This window comes from Geotrypetes seraphini, chromosome 3 (assembly GCF_902459505.1).
Source record: "Geotrypetes seraphini chromosome 3, aGeoSer1.1, whole genome shotgun sequence".
NCBI lineage: Eukaryota > Metazoa > Chordata > Amphibia > Gymnophiona > Dermophiidae > Geotrypetes > Geotrypetes seraphini.
Window position 1 is genome coordinate 43,522,806 of NC_047086.1, and position 20,514 is coordinate 43,543,319.

A 20,514-nucleotide genomic window follows, 5' to 3' on the forward strand; every position below is an offset into this window, starting at 1 on the left:
AAAGAGCTCTTAGCATGGAGGGAATGGGTCCGATCTTTAGAGCTGGAGGAGCTGAGAGAGACAGAGAGGTACATAGAGGAGAGCTACAGGGACATTATACAGAAAACCCACCTCTAGTCTGGCAGCCTCTGTGCTGCCTTGGAGGAGGGAGGTCTTCTTAAAAGAAAGCATCACTCTGGTGAAGTAGGAAGCAATGCTGAAGCCAGGACCTGCCCACCAGGGGATGAAATGTCCTCTTGCACCGAGGATGTGACTCCAGAAGCTTCTGCCCAGGAGGGAAGGGTTAGGATGGCTGTTATAGTAGGAGATTCGATCATTAGGCATGTACGGTAGTTAGCTGGGTGGCTAGTGGATGCAAGGGTCACTTGGTCACTTACCTGCCTGGTGCTAAGATGGCAGACCTCACGTGTCACCTAGATAAGATTTTGGACAGTGCCGGGGAGGAGCCTGCTATTTTGGTACATGTGGGTAGCAATGACAGAGAAATGTAGTAGGGAGGTTCTGGAACCAAATTTAGGCTCTTAGGTAGGAAGCTAAAATCCAGAACCTCCAGGGTAGCAGATTCATAAGTGCTCCCTGTTTCACACGCAGGACCCAAAGGCAGGCAGAGCTCCAGAGGCTCAATGCATAGATGAGGCGATGGTGCAGGGAGGAGGGTTTAGACTTGTTAGGAACTGGGTGACATTCTGGGGAAGGGTTCCACCTTAACTAGGGAAGAACCAGGCTGCTGGCGTCAACATTGCTGCTGGCAAGACACAGAGCACTTTGTCCTCGCAGAAATACTTGGGATGTTTTTGAACATTTCAAAGAAGATTAAAGGCGGTTTAACTGTCTGCCATATGACGCCACACACGGAATGAGATGGAGAGGGGTGTGTGGGAGAAAGTTAATTCTCCAAGCACCTTATATTAATTATTTCATTGTTTCTTGTACTGATGTACTAATCGCATGTCATTGTATTTTGTGATTTTATTATGCTTGTTATCTTGTAATTTGCATAGAATTGTAGGATATCTATATATATAAAATCGGATGTATGTATGTATGTGCCGTGATCACGCAAAAACGGCTTGACCGATTTGAACGAAACTTGGTATGCAGATCCCTCACTACCCGGGATGATATGTTCTGGGGGTCTCGCGGCCCACCTGCACACGTGGGCGGAGCTACAAACAGATAATCGGATTTCACCCATTCATGTCAATAGAAAAAATGTAAAGAGCTGCCAACGCAAAAACGGCTTGCCGATTTGAACGAAACTTGGTATGCCGATCCCTCACTACCTGGGGTGATATGTTCTGGGGGTCTCACGGCCCACCTGCACATGTGGGCGGAGCTACAAACAGAAAATCAGATTTCACCCATTCATGTCAATGGAAAAAATGTAAAACAGCTGCCAACGCAAAAACGGCTTGCCCGATTTGAACGAAACTTGGTATGCAGATCCCTCACTACCTGGGGTGATATGTTCTGGGGGTATCGCGGCCAACCTGCACACCTGGGCGGAGCTACAAACAGAAAATCAGATTTCACCCATTCATGTCAATGGAAAAAATGTAAAAACTGCCTCCGCAAAACTGGCTTGCCTGATTTGAACGAAACTTGGTATGCGGATCCCTCACTACCCGGGATGATATGTTCTGGGGGTCTCGCGGCCCAACTGCACACGTGGGCGGAGCTACAAACATAACTTCAGATTTCACCCATTCAAGTCAATGGGAAAAATGTAAAAAGCTGTGGGACCGATTTGAACTAAACTTGGTATGCTGATCCCTCACTACCTGGGGTGATATGTTCTGGGGGTCTCGCGGCCCACCTGCACACATGGGCGGAGCTACAAACAGAAAATCAGATTTCACCCATTCATGTCAATGGAAAAAATGTAAAAAACTGCCATTCTCACAGTAATTCCAACTACCTGGGGTGATATGTTCTGGGGGTCTCGCGGCCCACCTGCACACGTGGGCGGAGCTACAAACAGAACATCAGATTTCACCCATTCATGTCAATGGAAAAAATGTAAAAAGCTGCCATTCTCACTGTGACCAATTTGGACGAAACTTGGTATGCAGATCCCTCACTACCTGGGGTGATATGTTCTGGGGGTCTCGCGGCCCACCTGCACACATGGGCGGAGCTACAAACAGAAAATCACATTTCACCCATTCATGTCAATGGAAAAAATGTAAAAAGCTGCCATTCTCACAGTAATTCAAAAACGTCTTGACCAATTTGAACGAAACTTGGTATGCAGATCCCTCACTACCTGGGATGATATGTTCTGGGGGTCTCGCGGCCCACCTGCACATGTGGGCAGAGCTACAAACAGAAAATCGGATTTCACCCATTCATGTCAATGGAAAAAATGTAAAAAGCTGCCATTCTCACAGTAATTCACAAACGGCTTGACCAATTTGAACGAAACTTGGTATGCAGATCCCTCACTACCTGGGATGATATGTTCTGGGGGTCTCGCAGCCCACCTGCACATGTGGGCGGAGCTACAAACAGAAAATCAGATTTTACCCATTCATGTCAATGGAAAAAATGTAAAAAGCTGCCATTCTCACTGTGACCAATTTGGACGAAACTTGGTATGCAGATCCCTCACTACCTGGGGTGATATGTTCTGGGGGTCTCGCGGCCCACCTGCACACGTGGGCGGAGCTACAAACTGAAAATCAGATTTCACCCATTCATGTCAATGAAAAAAATGTAAAAAGCTGCCATTCTCACAGTAATTCACAAACGGCTTGACCGATTTGAACGAAACTTGGTATGCTGATCCCTCACTACCTGGGGTGATATGTTCTGGGGGTCTCACGGCCCACAACTCTATGTTGCTTGCTCAAGGGTGGGTTCACCCAAGAATTTATTTGTTCTTGCTCCAGGAGGTGAAACTAAAATTGTTATTTATAATCACGTTTTGCGTTAGTTGTATTGTATTCATTTTGTCAAATATTTCACATTATAATTTGAATATTGTACTTTTTATTAAGCTGTAAAACAATAATTTCATTCACCACTATAAAGTATCTTTATTTCAATCCGTTTACTGTGTTATTGCTATTATTAAATACCCGTGCAACGCCGGGGCATCAGCTAGTGTGGAATAAAAATTTTTTAAATAAATAAATCAACATTTAAAAAGGAGATAGAGCAGGTTTTAAACTAGAAACTGGGGGAAGGCAGACAGTTGCTCAAAAGAGCATGGTTCAGAAAAAAGTATCTTTAAAAGATACCACCATAAAAGGGAAGACAGAACATCCCAATAGCCAGATTGCAATACAGGCCACAGTAGACCAAGTTTCCTTAAATATACAGCAGGCTGATTTTAAAAATATTGCAAATTATCCATGCCAACTCCTGAGCAAATTGTAATTGGCTGATATGCAGTATATAGTTTTTTAAATAAACAAATAGATATGACAAACATTGTTTAAAATGTCTGTATGCAAATGCCAGAATCCTAAGAAATAAGATGGGAGAGTTAGAGCACAATGCACTAAATAAAAAGATAATTATAATAGGCATCTCTGCCACCTGGTAGAAGGAATATAACCGATGGGACACTAACTCCCGGATTGCAGGAAGGGATTGGACATCTAGCATACTGAATCTGGAAGGTATGTAACAGAACAGTCTTTAGACCTTGCCTGATCATGAGTAGAGAATGACACGGTGAAAAAATTGGTCCCCGTCACCGCCCCGTCCCCGTCTCACCATCCCCGTCACCGCCCCGTCCCCGTCTCACCATCCCCGTCACCGCCCCGTCCCCGTCTCACCATCCTCTTCACCGCCCCGTCACCGCCACTGCCATCCCATTCACCGCCCCGTCACCGTCACTGCTGCATATATAAAAGCCTCAAACGGGTACGATTTTATATACTTTTCTAATATCTCCCCTATGTATCTGCCATTGCCCCCCCCCTGTGTCCATATTCCATCCACATGGCATGTCCCCTTTTTGTCTCTGTCCCTATGCCCCAATGCACATAATTTCCCCTCTTTCTGTTACCTTCCTGTGTCCAGATTTCCCCTATCTTCCTCTTCCATACCAGTGTGTCTCTTCTTTTCAACCCCATCTAGCTTTTTTCCCTCTTTCTTCCCCCCCCTGCTTCTAGCATCTGGCTCACCTGCCTGTCCTTCCCTTTCTTTCCTGCTGTGGGTTTTTCTTTCCGTTTTCATCACCTTGGCCCAGAATCCTTTTCCCTTTCACTCCCTCCTTACAGTCTGAGCCGGGAACACTAGCGATCGCACGGTCCTCGCAGCCCCCACCCGCCTGCCCAATCGATCCTAGTGTTTAGCCAGCTCTCTCCCTTCTCCTCACCTTAATTTGCAGGCTTTCTTTTTCAGCGACCTGCACGCTTTCCCAAAGAGCCGCACACGCGCGGCTGCTCAGTGTTCAATCTTCTGCTCTGCTGCAACTTCCTGTTTCCGGTTGCGTCAGAGCAGAAGATCGAAACTGAGCAGCAGCGGGTGCGCGGCTCTCTGATAGCGTGCGGGTCGCCGAAAAAGAAAATCTACAAACTAAGGTGAGGAGAAGGGAGAGAGCTGGCTAAACACTAGAATCGATTGGGCAGGCGGGTGTGAGCTGCGGGGACCGCGCGATCCTTCATGCCTCACTGCGGGGACAAGACCCATTCACCGCCCCGCGGGCGGTGAATGGCCTTGTCCCCGTCGCCGCAGCGACTGCTAGTTTTCTTCCCCGTTTTCGGCGGTGACCCGCGGCTAAAATGCGGTGGCCGCGGGTAAACCGCCACCGTGTCATTCTCTAATCATGAGGTCTCAGACTGGCATCTTCAGCCAACACAGAGAATCAGAAAAGAAAGTGCAGTGTGCAGGCTTATAAACCAGTCTCAGAAGGAAACAAAGATGTATTAACAATTTGTGTTTTCAGTTTCAACAACTTACTTCTCACAAAACAGAAACAATAAGTTCTTATGAGGAATTAAAGGAAAGAGCAGGACAAACAGCCCAGGCAACCATAACTTTCTACATGACTGTCACAGAACAATCTTTGATAAATTTGCAGTTGCTGATCTGCCACTCCAAGTTTGTAATAACAAATGGTTTCTCTGTTCTGTTTCTGTTAATGTCAGGAAGACAATGATTTTTCAAATGCTCAACAGATCTTTGTTCAGTTATCTCATATTCACCACTCAGACTTTTGGGAAGGAGGCATTCAAGAGCTTAGATTTACAGAAACTATCTTTAAGAAAAAAAACTCTTTAGCCTCTGTGCTATAACACTACCTGTAGTCCTGTTTTTATGTTTGAAATCTCAGATCTCACGCCCCTTCTCCCCAAACAAAATCTTACTTGAACAAGTCCTTTTGAAGATTGGCAGATGATAGAGAAATCCCAATCCCACACCAGGAAATAAGGAAGAACTTCAGTACTTACATTATAAACCAATAAACTACATATCTTTTGTAATCTGTGAAGATGGTGATTAGTCTAGGACCTAAAGGGAGAATTCTAAATGCCAAGTATCTTCACAATTTCAAGACTTCATTTGTAATAGCAATGGATTGAAAATTATGCTTCTCTTCTCACCAAATGGTTCTTTTTCAAGTTAACTTTCCCTTAATTATTTCTGTTTACAGGGATTTTTGTTTACATGAAACTTCACTCATATTGTATTAGTGTTATATTTCAGAGAGCTTTTCATAGTGTACCATTTAAATAAAGTGTTTTAGAAAAAAAGATACAATTTTAAAACTGACAAGCTTGACAGTACTTATGTTCAGCATTTCATAGCACACTTATCAAGTGAAGCAACTTCAAGACAAAAGTGGTATGTGTGCACATGATTTGGGGGCTGCAAGAATCTACCATATTACTGTTTGGTTACTACTAAGGAGAGAATATTTTTTCATATATTATTGATGGAAGGGTAGGTGGTGGCCCATCCTCCCCCCCCCCCCCAATTCTCTCTCATTTTAAATGGCAGTAAGATTTAGTTTCCTGTACCTGCAAACAACCAGGTATTTGAAATGGTGTTGCTGGGGTTTGAGGCTGCTGTTGGTAACCTGAGGGAAGGCAGTAGGGTGTGGAAACTTTCGATACAGGCGCCAATTCATTCTTCACCACAGGAGTTCGAAAACTAAAGAAATGTAAAATGCGAAAGAAAAAAAGATGTTACCGTAGAGCTTGCTCATCGAAGTAGCACCAGTTTTGATGCTCAATGTTTTTGTTTTTTTTAAATTATTCATATACATTTTAAGCAATACTGTACAAGTACAAAGAAACAAAACAAATAAATAAGCAAGCACTACAAAGAAATCAAGGAAAATTATGTCTCAGAAAGTCCTCAATAAAGAAGGGGAGAGGAGTAAAGAATAAAGGGAAATGCAATTTTCTTAGAAATATTAAGATGGCCTTCTAGTTTTTTTAATTGATATGATCTATTGTATATAGTTCCTTAACCACATCATCTAGGAGACTCTAGGCAACTCTGGTGAGGGTTGCTTTAACTTGCCAGACATGAAAAATGACAATTAAGCAGGCTCAAACTAAAACAAAACAGGGAAAATAAATGCAAAAATGTATGCTTAGAACTCTTGTATCTCAGAACACATTTGCAGAGAAATTTTGAAAAGAATAATGCTCCAACTTTAAAGGAATTGCTTACTTCTCAATTAGGTAGTCCAAGCAACATCAGCAAATACATTAACTTTGGTATTAAAGAACAAAGACAAATTAGAATTTACTGCTAATTTTATTTCCTTTACTCCTACCAGACCAGTTGAGAACCTGTGGGCTGTGTCCACCAACCAGTGGAAGGAAAATGAGGAAAAAATAAAACCAGTAAAAACAATTTTGTTATAAGGAACATATGAGCATAAGAATAGCCTTACCGGGTCAGACCAATGGTCCATCAAGCCCTATCCAGGTCACAAATAGCTGGCAGAAATCCAAGTAGTAGCAAAATTCCATGTTACTAATACCAGGGCAAGCAGAGACTTTCCTATGTCTATCTCAAAGCAGACTATGGACTTTTCCTCCAGGAACTTGTCCAAACATTTTTAAAACCCAGCTACACTAAGCATATCTTCCAGCAATGAGTTCCAGAGCTTAACTATTCTTTGAGTGAAAAAATATTTCCTCCTATTTGTTTTAAAGTATTTCCATATAACTTCATCTAGTGTCCCCTAGTCTTTGTAATTTTTGAAAGAGTAAAAAAATCAATTCACTTTTAACTGTTCTACACCACTCAGAATTTTGTAGACCTCAATCATTTCTCCCCTCAGTCATCTCTTTTCCAAACTGAAGAGCCTTAACATCTTTAGCCTTTCCTCATACGAGGATGTCTAGCCCCTTTATCATCTTGAACCCTTTCTAATTCCGCTCTCTCTTTTTTAGATACGATGACCAGAATTGAACACATTACTCAAGGAGAGGTTGCACCATGGAGCGATACAGAGGCCAGGGCTGTGGAGTCGGTACATAAAACCTTTGACTGACTCCTTTATTATTGTATCTCCATTTCATAAGAACATTAGAAATGGCTTCGCCGGATCAGACTCTAGGTCCATCCAGTCCGGCGACCCGCACCCGCGGAGGCCAAGCTAGGTGTTCTCTGCTGAGAAACCTTGTTTACTCGTATCCCCCAATGTGATTTGCAAGAAGGTGTGCATCCAACTTGCTCTTGAATCCAGAATGTTGGTCTCCATCACGACCTCATCAGGGAGAACGTTCCAAGCATCCACCACTCGTTGTGCGAAACAGAACTTCCTAATATTTGTCCTGGGCCTTGTGCCCCTCAGTTTCAGCCCATGACCTCTTGTCCGGGTCACATTGGACAATGTGAATAACGATGTTTCTTGCTCTATTTTGTCAAATCCTTTTAGTATTTTAAAAGTCTCTATCATGTCTCCTTGACTTAGACGTCCTTTATTTATATATCTATATAGTTGTGGCTTCTTGGGATTTTGGTTTAATTTTTGGTCAGCTATTATGGATTTGATATTTGTATTCAGTGTATGTGACAGAAGTATTCTGTTAACTGAACAAGCCAAATTACTATAAAATGCTGCACAGAAAAGTCATGCTATTTCGATAGTGAAGAGGATATTTGTGAGGGGGGAGGGAGACAGGGGTTTTGTTGATCCTTCTTCTATATTTGAGATTTATGAAATGACAGTTGTACAGAATATTGTTTATTTTTATACTTTAATAAAATGATTTCAATATAACTAGTCTAGGCTTCTGCAGATGGGATAAGACAGCGTCTAATTTTCTCAGGAGTCTCTCATGAAGAACTCTGTTGAAAGCCTTCTGAAAATCTAGATATACTAACATAACATAGTAAATGATGGCAGATAAAGACCCGAATGGTCCATCCAGTCTGTCCAACCATACATGCTCCATAAATACAATACAATCTTTATTTTTATACCGCCAATACCTCCATGAAGTTCACAGCGGTTTACATGAGTAATTATGGCGATACAAATTAAAACCAAGTATTACAATATTTAAGAATGTGGTTTAGAAGCTGGGACATTAGACCATTTAATATTTTTCTGTCCCTATATAAATGCCTTTTGGAAGTTAATTTGGTCCCAAATTAATTCATTGTTAGAAAATCATGTTGCCCTTTCATATGATACTATATTATTTGGTACATCAATGAGATTTAAAAGCCCAATTTCTGCAAATAATAATAAACTTCTATTGATATTGACAGGGGTTGCCATTCAGCAGATTACAGGAAATTGGAAAGATTACACTAAACTAAATTATACTTTTTGGTGGAATTCAGTATACCATATTTATAAAATGGAAAGGGTGCTTGCTATGCATCAAGGGAATTATCATAAGTTTAAAAAGATTTGGGGGCCATTGATTATTTATTCTAATGATCAGACATCTTAAACACCTTAAACATCTTAAACACCTCCCATTAATTGCTTCCCTCTTCCCACCGCCCGTCATCCTCTGTCAAGTTTGGTTAACACTTGTTTATATCCGATAAACAATCTATCTAATGTACCTGGGGCAATGGGGGGATTAAGTGACTTGCCCAGAGTCAAAGAGCAGCATGGATTTGAACCCACAACCTCCGGGTGCGGAGGCTGTAGCTTTAACCCCTGCGTCACACTGTCCGATTACATATCACTGTAAGCGACACCTGCAGGCATAATGGCTATTGGGGTAGTAGACAGGTGGGTACAGTAGGTTTTGGGGGAGTTTTGGAGGGCTCACCATTTAATGTATAGGGGTTATGGTGAGATGTGTACCTGGCACACTTAATGTGAAGTTCACAGCAATGTACCTAGGGTGCTCCACTGCTCTGCCGGCATGTCTGTGTGGCTGCAAATGGCTTGTTTTGGACATTTTTAATTTGGAAATTTTTTTTTTTTTTATAATGGCAAAAAAAAATTAGACATCTAGAGCTGGGCCATTTTTGGGAATCTCCCTCCCCCCCCCAAAAAAAACAACAACAAAAAAAACCAAACCATCTTGCAGGTTCAAAAAGGAGAAATTAGGTTCTTACCTGCTAATTTTCTTTCTGTTACCTTGTAAACCGATATAGATCCTTACGAATGGATATTATACCGCACTGCTACCAGCAGGTGGAGACTTAGATCAAACTTGTATATCAGTACAGCTTCCCCTCTACTGATCCAGTCTGCCGAATAGCCAAGCAGAACCTAGGAAAATTCTTAACTGAAAAATAGTAAAATACACTTCAAACGGGAGTGTTAAAATAATAAACATCTGTAAACAACTGTTGGAACATGTGTAGAACTGAATCTTGGAGATAAAACATCCCCACAGCTCATCAGCTAAGCTAGCTGAGCCATTGCCGCTGTTCTTAATTTTCCCTGGCCCTAGAAAAATACTAGAACCCACAGAAAAATCCAAAATCTGCACGTGAGCAAAAAACCACAAACACCTCACAAAGACAGATGGGGTAGGGAACTATACCAATCTACAAGCTAACAGAAAGAAAATTAGCAGGTAAGAACCTAATTTCTTCTTCTGTATCGCTTGATAAATCGGTATAGATCACACCAGAACACGTTCACCGAATACCGCATCCCGGGCGCTTGAACATCTACACGGTAGTGTCTAACAAAGGAATGCAGCGAAGACCAGACTGCAGCCTTGCAGATATCCACTGGAGGCACTAGAGAAGACTCAGCCCAAGAAACTGCCTGACCCCTAGTGGAATGAGCATTGAGAAATTCCGGAACACGCTTCTTTTTCAGAAGAGAAAAGGAAGCAATGGTCTCACTGATCCAGCGCGCATTAGTAGCCTCAAAAGCGCCATCCCCCTTACGAGGACCTGCTAGAAGGATAAAGAGATGATCCGATTACCCAATCTCCTGGGTCAACTGCACATAAGAGCGAAGAACCTGACTGACATCCAACATGCGCAGCTGTCGTTGCTCAGAAGAGCCCTCCCAACACCGGGAGGACTACAGATTGATTGACATGAAAAAGAGAAACTACTTTTGAAGAAAAGAAGGAATAGGCCTCAAGACAACCCACTCCATAGAAAACTCCAAGAAGGGAGCCCTACAAGAGAAATCCTGCAGCTCAGAAACATGTCTAGCTGAAGCAATGGCCACCAAGAAAACCACTTTAAGAGTAAGGTCCTTCAAAGAGCAGTAGCCCAACAGTTCAAAAGGAGGGCGCACTAGAACTGACAGAACCAGATTCAGATCCCAAGAAGGAACAGAGGCAACACAGGAGGCCTGAGCAACTTGGCTACCCGCAAGAAGAGAATCACGTTAGGAATTGCAGTCAAACGCTGACCTTCCACTAACCCCCGAAAGGCTGGCAAGACCGCAAGCTGCCCTATCCAGGCCATCCTGCAAGAATGCTAAGATGTTAGGCAGGGAAACATGAAAAGAGACCACTCTACACGCAACAGACCATCCCCTCAAATAGACGCCAAACCCTCACATATAAGCCCGAGAGGTGGAAATCCTCTGGGACCCCAAGAGAGTTGAGATCACTTTATCTGAATACCCCCTCTGACCTAGGCGACCCCTTCAAAAGTCAAGCCGTAAGACAAAAGGGACCTGGAACAAACATTGGAAAGGGACCCTGAGTGAGAAGGTCATCCAAGAGATGCAGAGGAAGAGGATCCGCCACCAGATGCCTCACCAGATCTCTCACCAGATCTGCGTACCACGGTCGAAGCCAATCCAGAGCCACGAGACAAAGATGGTGAATGATGTGGAGAAGAACTCTGCCCACTAATGGCCACGGAGGGAACACATACAAAAGCCCCTCCGTTGGCCATGGTTGAACCAGAGCATCCAGGTCCTCAGCCTGACCATCTTTGTAACGACTGAAGAAGCGGGGTGTTTTGGCGTTGACACTTGTGGCCATCAGGTCCATGAGAGGCTGACCCCAAGACTGCACTATCAACTGAAAAGCCACCAGGCTGAGACACCACTCTCCGGAATCTAGCACGTGACGATTTAGGAAGTCCGCTTAAACATTCTTCACTCCAGCTATGTGGGATGCTGATATTTCTTGAAGGTGCGACTCTGCCCAGACCATTAGCAGAGTCGCCTCCTGTGCCACCAAAGTGCTCCTCGTGCCCCCCTGATGACTGACATAGGCCACCACCGTGGCATTCTTCAACAGAACCCTGACTGACTTGCCCATCAGAAAGGACTGGAAGGCTAGCAATGGTCTCCAAGACAGTGATCGACCAAGAAGCCTTTTCCGTGGACCTGGTGCCCTGAGCTGAGTGACCTAGACACTGAACTCCCCAACCGAGAAGACTGGCATCTGTGAGCAGCATCGTCCACTTTGGCTGATCCAGACTCGTCCCTTGTACAAGATAGGGGGTCTGGAGCCACCAATGAAGATTGCCCCGAGCTAAGCCCGGAAGCGGAACAGGGTGATCCACACTGTGCATATGAGGCAACCACCTTCGAAGAAGAGCATTCTGAAGAGGACGCGTGTGGGCCCTCGACCACCTCACTATGTCAAGGGAGGCTGCCATCGACCCCAAGACTTGGAACAAATCCTGCGCTTGAGGACACCGGGACGCCATAAGCAGGCTGTCACAAACCCTCTGCAGCGGTGGGCTGTCGTGTGACAAACACAAGGATTCTGGCATGTCCCCTCTAACCAGGGGTACCTTCAGGACTTTTCAAGGTAGCACTAGGCAACTGCCTAGGCTTGGAAGAGACAAGGCAAGCAAAGGGCTTCAAAATATCACCAGTCCAAACCAAGTTCTTTAAGAAAGAATAAGATTTATTCTGACCCAGAGGTCAAAAAGATGCAGCATAAAACAAAAATCACTTTTGCATTTCATTCAAAAATAAAGTCAATTGTAAAATAAAGATATCACAAAACAGCAAACTCCTGTAGTTGGTTATTCCTGGAATCATGTGCTCTGACTCAGGATTGCTTTACACTGGTGCTCACTCATAATTCAAACTTTCTCTCAGCATTAATATCAAAGGCATGTAACAGCAGATTTCAGCAGCCAAATAAAGTTTGAAATAAACCTTTGCTGTAAATCCAAATTAAACCAAACTCTTTAGGCAATATAGCTACAACAGTTCAGCTTTTCCCTCAGCTCCCTCGTGCAGGCAAAACACACAGCTGAGAGAGATAAGCTAATTAGCTCCTCAGGAATGGGAGCCAGGCAGGATTTTCCAAAGTTCAAAACACCAACTTAAAGATTCTATCTTGAGCTTCTTGTTCCCAAACTTGACTCTAAACCAATCCAATAGTTTAGGATTCAGGTAAGTATTATTCTTAAACTCAAAAATACTCATAAAGCCCAAACATATAACACATTCTTCAGGCTTGGTTTGCACAGCAGAAAAACATAGGCAAAAGGGAAAAAAAAAACCACAAACCACTAATGGTTTCCCAGTTACTCACTTTCTTCATTCAGTTTCCATTCATTCTGTCTGGCTCTCTAGCATAGGGCCATCTACTTGTACCTCCATGCTTTCCACACGGTCTGGAATCTGGAAGTTTGAAGTGGGAAGGATTTCTTCCAAATCCTGCATGGGCCAATCTGGCACGGTTGTCTCTCCTGCTCTGCTCCACAGCTCCTCACCTGCCTTAGGCTGTGGGAGTGACTCACCCTGGTCACTCGCTCCTCCTCCTCCCCCTGCTGCTTGTCTCAGCCTGCTTTTAAACAGCTCAGAGCCAATCCCCTTCAGCCTGTAGCGGGGGATGGGCTTTGGCTCTAAAGCAGCTTTTCTCTGCCTGGGTTTATCTAATGCAGCTATATTCCTTGTGGCTTCTCTAACTACCCTAAAGCCCAGAGGCTGCTTTTGCCAGTCTGCCTGCCTCTGCTCCAGATCACTACTGCTCTGATCATAGGGGCAAGGGAGGTCAGCCTCAAGTTGAGCGCCAGAATCAATCTGATCAGCTCTTCTGCACCCGATCCTATTAGGGACCGAACTAGTGCTGGTACTGGGTTTGTCACAAGGCGAATCTGAGATTTGTAGTTTCTTTACCCAGGCCTCTGGAAGGAAGACCTTACCGAAGGAGGTGTCTAACATGATCCCTAGATATTCCTGGTGATAAGATGGAGACAATTGGCTCTTGGCAAGGTTAAATACTCATCCCAGCGACTGAAGAAACTCCACCACCTGAGCTCTCCTGGAACGACTTGGCTTGTATCAACCAGTCATCCAGGTAGGGATGAACAAAAATGCCCTCTTTTCGCAACACCGCCACAACAACCACCATCACCTTGGTGAACGTCCGTGGAGCCGTAGCCAGACCAAAGGGAAGTGCACAGAACTGATAATGTTACCCCAAGATCGTAAAGCGCAAGAAGCAATGATGGGAGGCCCGAATGGGAAAGTGCAAGTAGGCCTCAGTCAGATCCAGAGAGGTCAGAAACTCCCCCAGCTGAACCTCCAGAATCACAGACCGCAGAGATTCCATGCGGAATGAAGGCACATGAAGAGCCATGTTGACCCCCTGCAAATCCATGATGGGTTGAAATGTCCCTTCTTTCTTTGGCACCACAAAGTAAATCGAGTACCAACCTGTGTACCACACCCGCAGAGGAACTGGAACCACCGCGTGGAGATCTAACAATCTTTGAAGGGTCTGGCGAAAAGATTGCTGCTTCCACGCACCTGCGAGGGAGAAGGTAGAAAATGGTCTGGCAAGGACTGGGTGAACTCCAGAGCATAGCCGTCCCGAAGCACTTCCAGAACCCACTGATCGGACGTGATGTCTGCCCACTTTGGCTAAAATTCTCGCAGACAGGCACCCACCGAAACCAAGACGGGCGCCAGCAAGGAGTCATTGGGCAGGACGGCCGGCAGGGGATCCTGCGGGGGCGCTACCTGTACCCCAGCGGGCCCCACGAAAGGACTGCATGCGCTGCAAGAATCTACCTCTAGAGAGCCCAGAAGATGGAAAAGAGGCAACCCCTCTATCAGAGCAGAAGCAGCAGAAATAACGCCCACGCTCACAAGCAGCGCCACCTCGAGCCAGCGGCCTAGGCCTATCCTCGGGCAAACGAGGCACTGTGGAATCGGTGAGAGTTTGAACCAACCTGTCCAGGTCCACACCAAACAAGAAAAATCCTGAAAAAGGAAATTTTGTCAACCTAGCCTTGGACACCGAATCCGCTCACCACACGTGAAGCCACAAGGTACGGTGTGCCACCACTCCAAAGGCCAAAGACTTGGCAGAAGCTCACAAGAGGTCATACATGGCATCCGAGAGATACAAAGCACCCAAATCAAGTCTTTCAACCTCTCAGTTTAGCAAGGTCCAATTCACCGCTGTATTCTCAAGAACATGCTGGGCCCAACGAAAACACGCCCGAGCCACTAGCCCGCCACACATTGCCTGGACCGACATCAAAGCTCCGTTTAAGGAGGGACTCTAACTTACGCTCCTTGTGATTAGAATATATCAGATTTAAAATATGTATCCTGCTAGAGCTGATGTTAGACATAACTGGGGAGTGCAAAGCCCAGGCAGTGCGTCTTTAGCTTCCAGCTGGCTTAGGGCTCTCTCTGACCAGGAAGCAGTTGCCCTAGTTGCACTCCCCCTAACACTATTCCTGCCATGTGTGACTGTGGTATTCTGTTAGCATGATATTTGTGTAGCAATAATTTGGCTTATTCAGTTTTCTTGATAGTAGAGGGGATATATGTGAAGGGGAGGGGAGACGGGGGTTTTGTTAATCCTTGTCCTGTATTTATATTTATAAAATGACAATTGTTTCTTTTTATACTTTAATAAAATATGTTCAATATAAAATCATAACTATTTGAGGCTTGTGCGGATGGGATCAGATGGTTAACGGGTCCGAGCTCGCGGGACGGGGCGGCAATGGGGTTTTTAAAAATTTCAGTCTTATTAGCTTACCGGTCCACAAAATAATTATTTTATTTCTGCCGGTCCATAGGTGTAAAAAGGTTGAAGAACACTGATTTAAACTAAATTAATTTATGGAGCATGTATCGTTGGGCAGACTAGATGACCACTTGAGTCTTTATCTGCCGTCATTTACTATGTTACTATGTCACCTCCTTTGTCCACTGAATCACCTAATATCATAGTTATTTTGATATTTAAAAGACATAGAGGGCCACATACACACTTTCCTTCTCATACCTGGCACTTCATTTTATAGACTATGCACAGACTTATCTAAAATGATACCCCATGACAGTGATGAAGTATAAAAAAATTATTACAGGTGACTAAAGGAATGGAAAGAATACAAAAAAAGGAAAAACATTTCTCCATTTAAATAAATCAAAACATTTACCAGGACATATTCAAAGTGCTGTTACCAGGTGTTTCACATGCAAGCAAACAATTCTGCTTTTTAGGAGCTGTCCCAGGCGGTGTAACTCTTTTTGAAACAGGAAGAATGGGTGGATACAGACTGGTATGTTTTTCCTACATCAGAACAAAACCAAATTCATATATCACTTTTACTCCAAACAACGTATTAAATAAAAGCAGACAAAAATTGGCCAATCTAATATGTCACTCTATTTCTGTCCACGCTCTAAGGATATATGAATAGAATGAACAAATGGGAATCTTAGTGGAATGTGAATAACCAATGGGATACAATAATACCAAAGGTACAAATTCTGTAGAAGTTGGTCAACAGTCAGATTTTGAATACAATTCAAGTTATTATGGGGAAATTAGATCTTACCTGCAAATTTTCTTTCCTTTAATTCCTCGAGGCTGACACAGATGGTATATGCATGCTGACCAGCAGGTGATCACTGAGAAACACTAAACTCTGAGTTTTGTCAATAAGCCTACTGTGTAGTCCCTCAGTATTCCAGTAATTGAATAGCATAGCAGACACCACCACTAAGAAAATGGACTTTCCTCTCAGGCGCCAAATCTGCCACTCCTGAACAAAGACCATACTGACATGATAAACCAAGCCCACCCCGCACAAGCAGCTCTGATCATCTGAATTCCACTTTCCTTCAGTGGTCGTCCTTTGTTTTTTTTTTAATATGTAGCACAGAAAAATCCGATTGTCACAAAAGAAGAAATTATGTTCCTACCTGCTAATTTTCTTTCCTTTAGACCTGCCAGACTGGTACAACCTTTACTGATGGGTAATAGCTCACTGTGACCAGCAGGTGGACACTGAGACAAAACTTTGGTTATAGTATAATAGCTGACGCTCCCCCTCCTAAAACCAGTCCGTCGAATAACCAAGCAGAATTGATAAAAACTAGCATTAAACATGAATAGCACTCCAAAAGGAGTAAACAAACAAATAGAAACGCTGTTGGAAAATCATAGAACAAATCCCTGCAGTGACAATGTCCCCCACAGCTCACCAGCTACACCAGCTAAGCCATAGCTGCTGTTCTTCTCCCCGGCCCTAGAAAAATACTAGAACCCGCAAAGAAAGCAAAATCTTCCCGCGAACATCACAGCAAAAATCCCCACAGATAGAAGAGGTGATGTACCGGTCTAGAAGGTCTAAAAGAAAGAAAATTAGCAGGTAAGAACCTAATTTCTCCTTCTTTGTCGACCTTGCAAGACCAGTACAGCCTTTACTGATGGGATGTACCAAAGCAATACCAATCATGGTTGGGACTCCCGAAGGGCCGACACCAGAACATGCTCACCAAACACTGAGTCCCAACGCGCCTGAACGTCCACACGGTAGTGTCTCACAAAGGAATGCAGGGAAGACCAAACTGCAGCTTTACAAATATCCACAGGAGGCACAAGAGAAGACTCAGCCCAAGAGGCTACCTGACCCCTAGTGGAATGCGCCTTGAGAAAAAACGGAACAGACTTTTTCTGAAGAAGGTATGCAGAAGCAATAGTCTCCTTAATCCAGTGCACAATGGTAGCCTTGGAAGCGCCATCCCCCTTACGAGGACCCGCTAGGACAGGGGTGTCAAAGCCCTTCCTTGAGGGCCGCAATCCAGTCAGGTTTTCAGGATTTCCCCAATGAATATGCATGAGATCTATTTGCATGCACTGCTTTCATTGTATGCATATTCATTGGGGACTTTCACACCCCTGTGCTAGGAGAACAAAGAGATGATCCGACTTCCGGAAGGCCTGTGTCCACTAAGCATAAGAGCGAAGGACCAGACAGACAGACAACTTGCACAACTGCTGCTGCTGCGAAGAATCCTCCCAACTACCCAACACCAGATTGATTGACATGGAAAGGCGAAACCACCTTCAGCAGAAAGGAAGGAACAGGCCTGCAAGAACTCCAAGATGTTAGGCAAAGAGGTGTGAAAGGAAACCAGTGCACGCACAGCACACCGCTCCTCAAAAATACACAAAACACACACATAAGAACGAGAAGTGGAAAGTCTCTGGGACCCCAAGGGAGTGGAGACCACTTTATATGAATAACCCTCCTTACCTAGGCGTTCCCACTCAAGAGCCAAGCCGTAAGACAAAAGGGACCTGGATCGAACATTAGAATGGGGCCCTGAGTCAGAAGGTCGGAGAGAGGAAGAGGCAGGGGATCTGCCACCAGATGACGAACCAGATCCACGTACCACAGATGCTTGGGCCAGTCCAGGGCAACCAGGATCACGCAGCCGGGATGCCACGCAATGCGAAGTAGAACTCTGCCCACTAATGACCATGGAGTGAACAAGTACAGAAGGCCCGCCTTTTGCCATGGCTGAACAAGAACATCCTGCCCCTCGGCCTGAATATCCCTACAACGACTGAAGAAATGGTGCATTTTGGTGTTGACACTCGTGGCCCCAAGTCTGCACTATTAAGTTGAAGGCCGCAGCACTGAGACACCATTCTCTAGGATCTAACACATGACAACTGAGGAAATCCACCTGAACATTCTCTACTCCTATGTGTGAAGCCGAGATGTCCAGAAGATGAAACTCTGCCCAGACCTGCTTCCTGTGCCACTAGACAACTTCTGGTTCCCCCCTGATGATTGACATAGGCCACTGCCATGACATTGTCCAAGAGAACCCAAACAGACTTGCCCGTCAGAAAGAACTGGAACGCTAACGCCGCCACACGGATGGCTCTGGTCTCCAGAACATTGATCAACCAAGAAACCTCCTTCGGAGACCAGCTGCCCTGAGCAGAGCAACCGAGACACTGAGCTCCCCAACCAAGGAGACTGCCGTCCATGAGAAGCATTGTCCACTGGAGCTGATCCAGACTCACCTCCTGCACCAGATGGAAGGACTGTAGCCACCAACTGAGACTGTGACGTGCCAATCTCCAAAGAGTAACAGGAAAATCCAGACTGTGCCTCTGGGGCGACCACCTCCGAAGCACAGCATACTAAAGCAGATGAATGTGTGCCCGTGCCCATCTTACTACATCCAGGGAAGCCACCATTGACCCCAAGAACTGAAGAAAAACCTGTGTCCGAGGGCACCGGGAAACCATTAGAAAGCGAATATGCGATTGTAACTTGCTCACGCAGGCCTCTGGGAGAAAAACCTTCCCCCAGGAGGTGTTGAAAAGAACTCCAAGATACTCCAGACGCTGGCTCTTGGACAGGTTGACAACCCATCCCACCAACTGCAGAACTCCACCACCTGAGCTGTGATCCAGGTGTTCTCCTGGAAAGACTTTGCTCAAATCAACCAGTTGTCCAGATAGGGGTGAACCAGAATGCCCTCCTTGCACAAAGCTACCGCCACGACCATTATAATCTTGGTGAACATCCGTGGGAGCCATGGCCAGACCAAAAGGAAGTGCACAAAACTGATAGTGCTATCCCAGGATCGTAAAGCAAAGGAACCGCTGATGGGAGGTCCAGATCGGAACATGCAAGTGGGCCTCCATCAGATCACAAGAAGTCAAGATACTCCCCCGGCTGAACCGGCAGGATAACAGATCTCAGAGTCTCCATGCTAAACAACAGAAGTCATAGAGCCCTGTTGACCCCTTTCAAATCTAGAATGGGCCAAAAAGTCCCCTCTTTCTTGGGCACCATGAAGTAAATGGAGTACCTGCCAATGTAACTCTCTTGAGGGGGCACTGGAACAACTGCTTTGAGATCTAGCAATCTTTGAAGTGTCTGGCAAAAGACCTGCTTCTTCCACGCTGCCTGACAAGGAGAAGCGAGAAAATGGTCTGGCAATGATCGGACAAACTTCAGAGCATAGCCGTCCTGAATAACCTCCAGGACCTACTGATCCAATGTGATCTCTGTCCACACCTGATAAAAGTCTCGCAGGACAGCACCCAGCAGAACCAGAGAGGGCACCAGCAAGGAATCAATGGGTGGGACGGGACGTAGGGGCACTGGCTGAAAAATCACAAGCCCCCCCAGCGGGCCCCCAAAAAGGACTGCATGTGCTGAAAGAAATGGCCCTGTGGAGACCCGGAGACCGGGAAGGAAGTGGCCCCTCGATCAGGAAGGTACCTGCAGAAATCACGTAAATGCCCCCTAGCGGCGCCACCCTCCTGACATGCACAGATGGGAAGTACCAAAGCATTGAGAATTAAGAATGAGACCCCTGAAACCCCATGTCAACACCCATGCTCTAAACTCCACATCAAATGTGAGAACACATCCAAGTGATGACAACGCACAAAAATGCTAAGATCACCACCTGCTGCCTTACAAATATCCAGGGGTGACACTACAGAACTCTTTGCCCAGAACACTGCCCAATCCCTCGTTGAATGAGCCTTTAGACCCAGGGAAACCTGCTTTCCTGCACCATGTAAGCTGATCAATAGCTCCCTTAATCCATCTCGCCAGAGTGGTTTTAGATGCTACTGTTACTAATCATTTCTATGGCGCTACTAGACATACATCGCACTGTACATCAAAACATAGGACAGTCTCTGCTAAAGCAACGTTACTTACCGTAACAGTTGTTATCCAGGGACAGCAGGCAGCTATTCTCACTAGTGGGTGATGTCATCAGACAGAGCCCCGGTACGGACGTCTCACAAGCACGTGTTGCTTGTAGAAACTTAAAGTTTCTAGATGCCCGCACCGCGCATGCGCCGGTGCCTTCCTACCCGGAGATCCGGGCGTGTCTCCTCAGTTCAGGTAGCTAGCCTGAGAAGCCAACCCAGG

At 45.1% G+C, this 20,514-nt stretch overlaps 1 protein-coding gene across 3 annotated transcripts in view; it reads right to left on the reverse strand.

Moving 5' to 3' along the window:
- The window catches only part of TTK (TTK protein kinase), a 184,222-nt gene that overhangs the window by 88,706 nt on the left and 75,002 nt on the right, over positions 1–20,514 (reverse strand). For all 3 annotated transcript variants that reach the window (XM_033938823.1, XM_033938822.1, XM_033938824.1), the window contains 2 exons: positions 15,748–15,881; positions 5,976–6,108 (listed from right to left, as the gene is read on the reverse strand). In XM_033938823.1, coding sequence (XP_033794714.1) covers positions 5,976–6,108; positions 15,748–15,881 — 267 coding nt within the window. The remainder of the gene's footprint in view (positions 1–5,975; positions 6,109–15,747; positions 15,882–20,514) is intronic.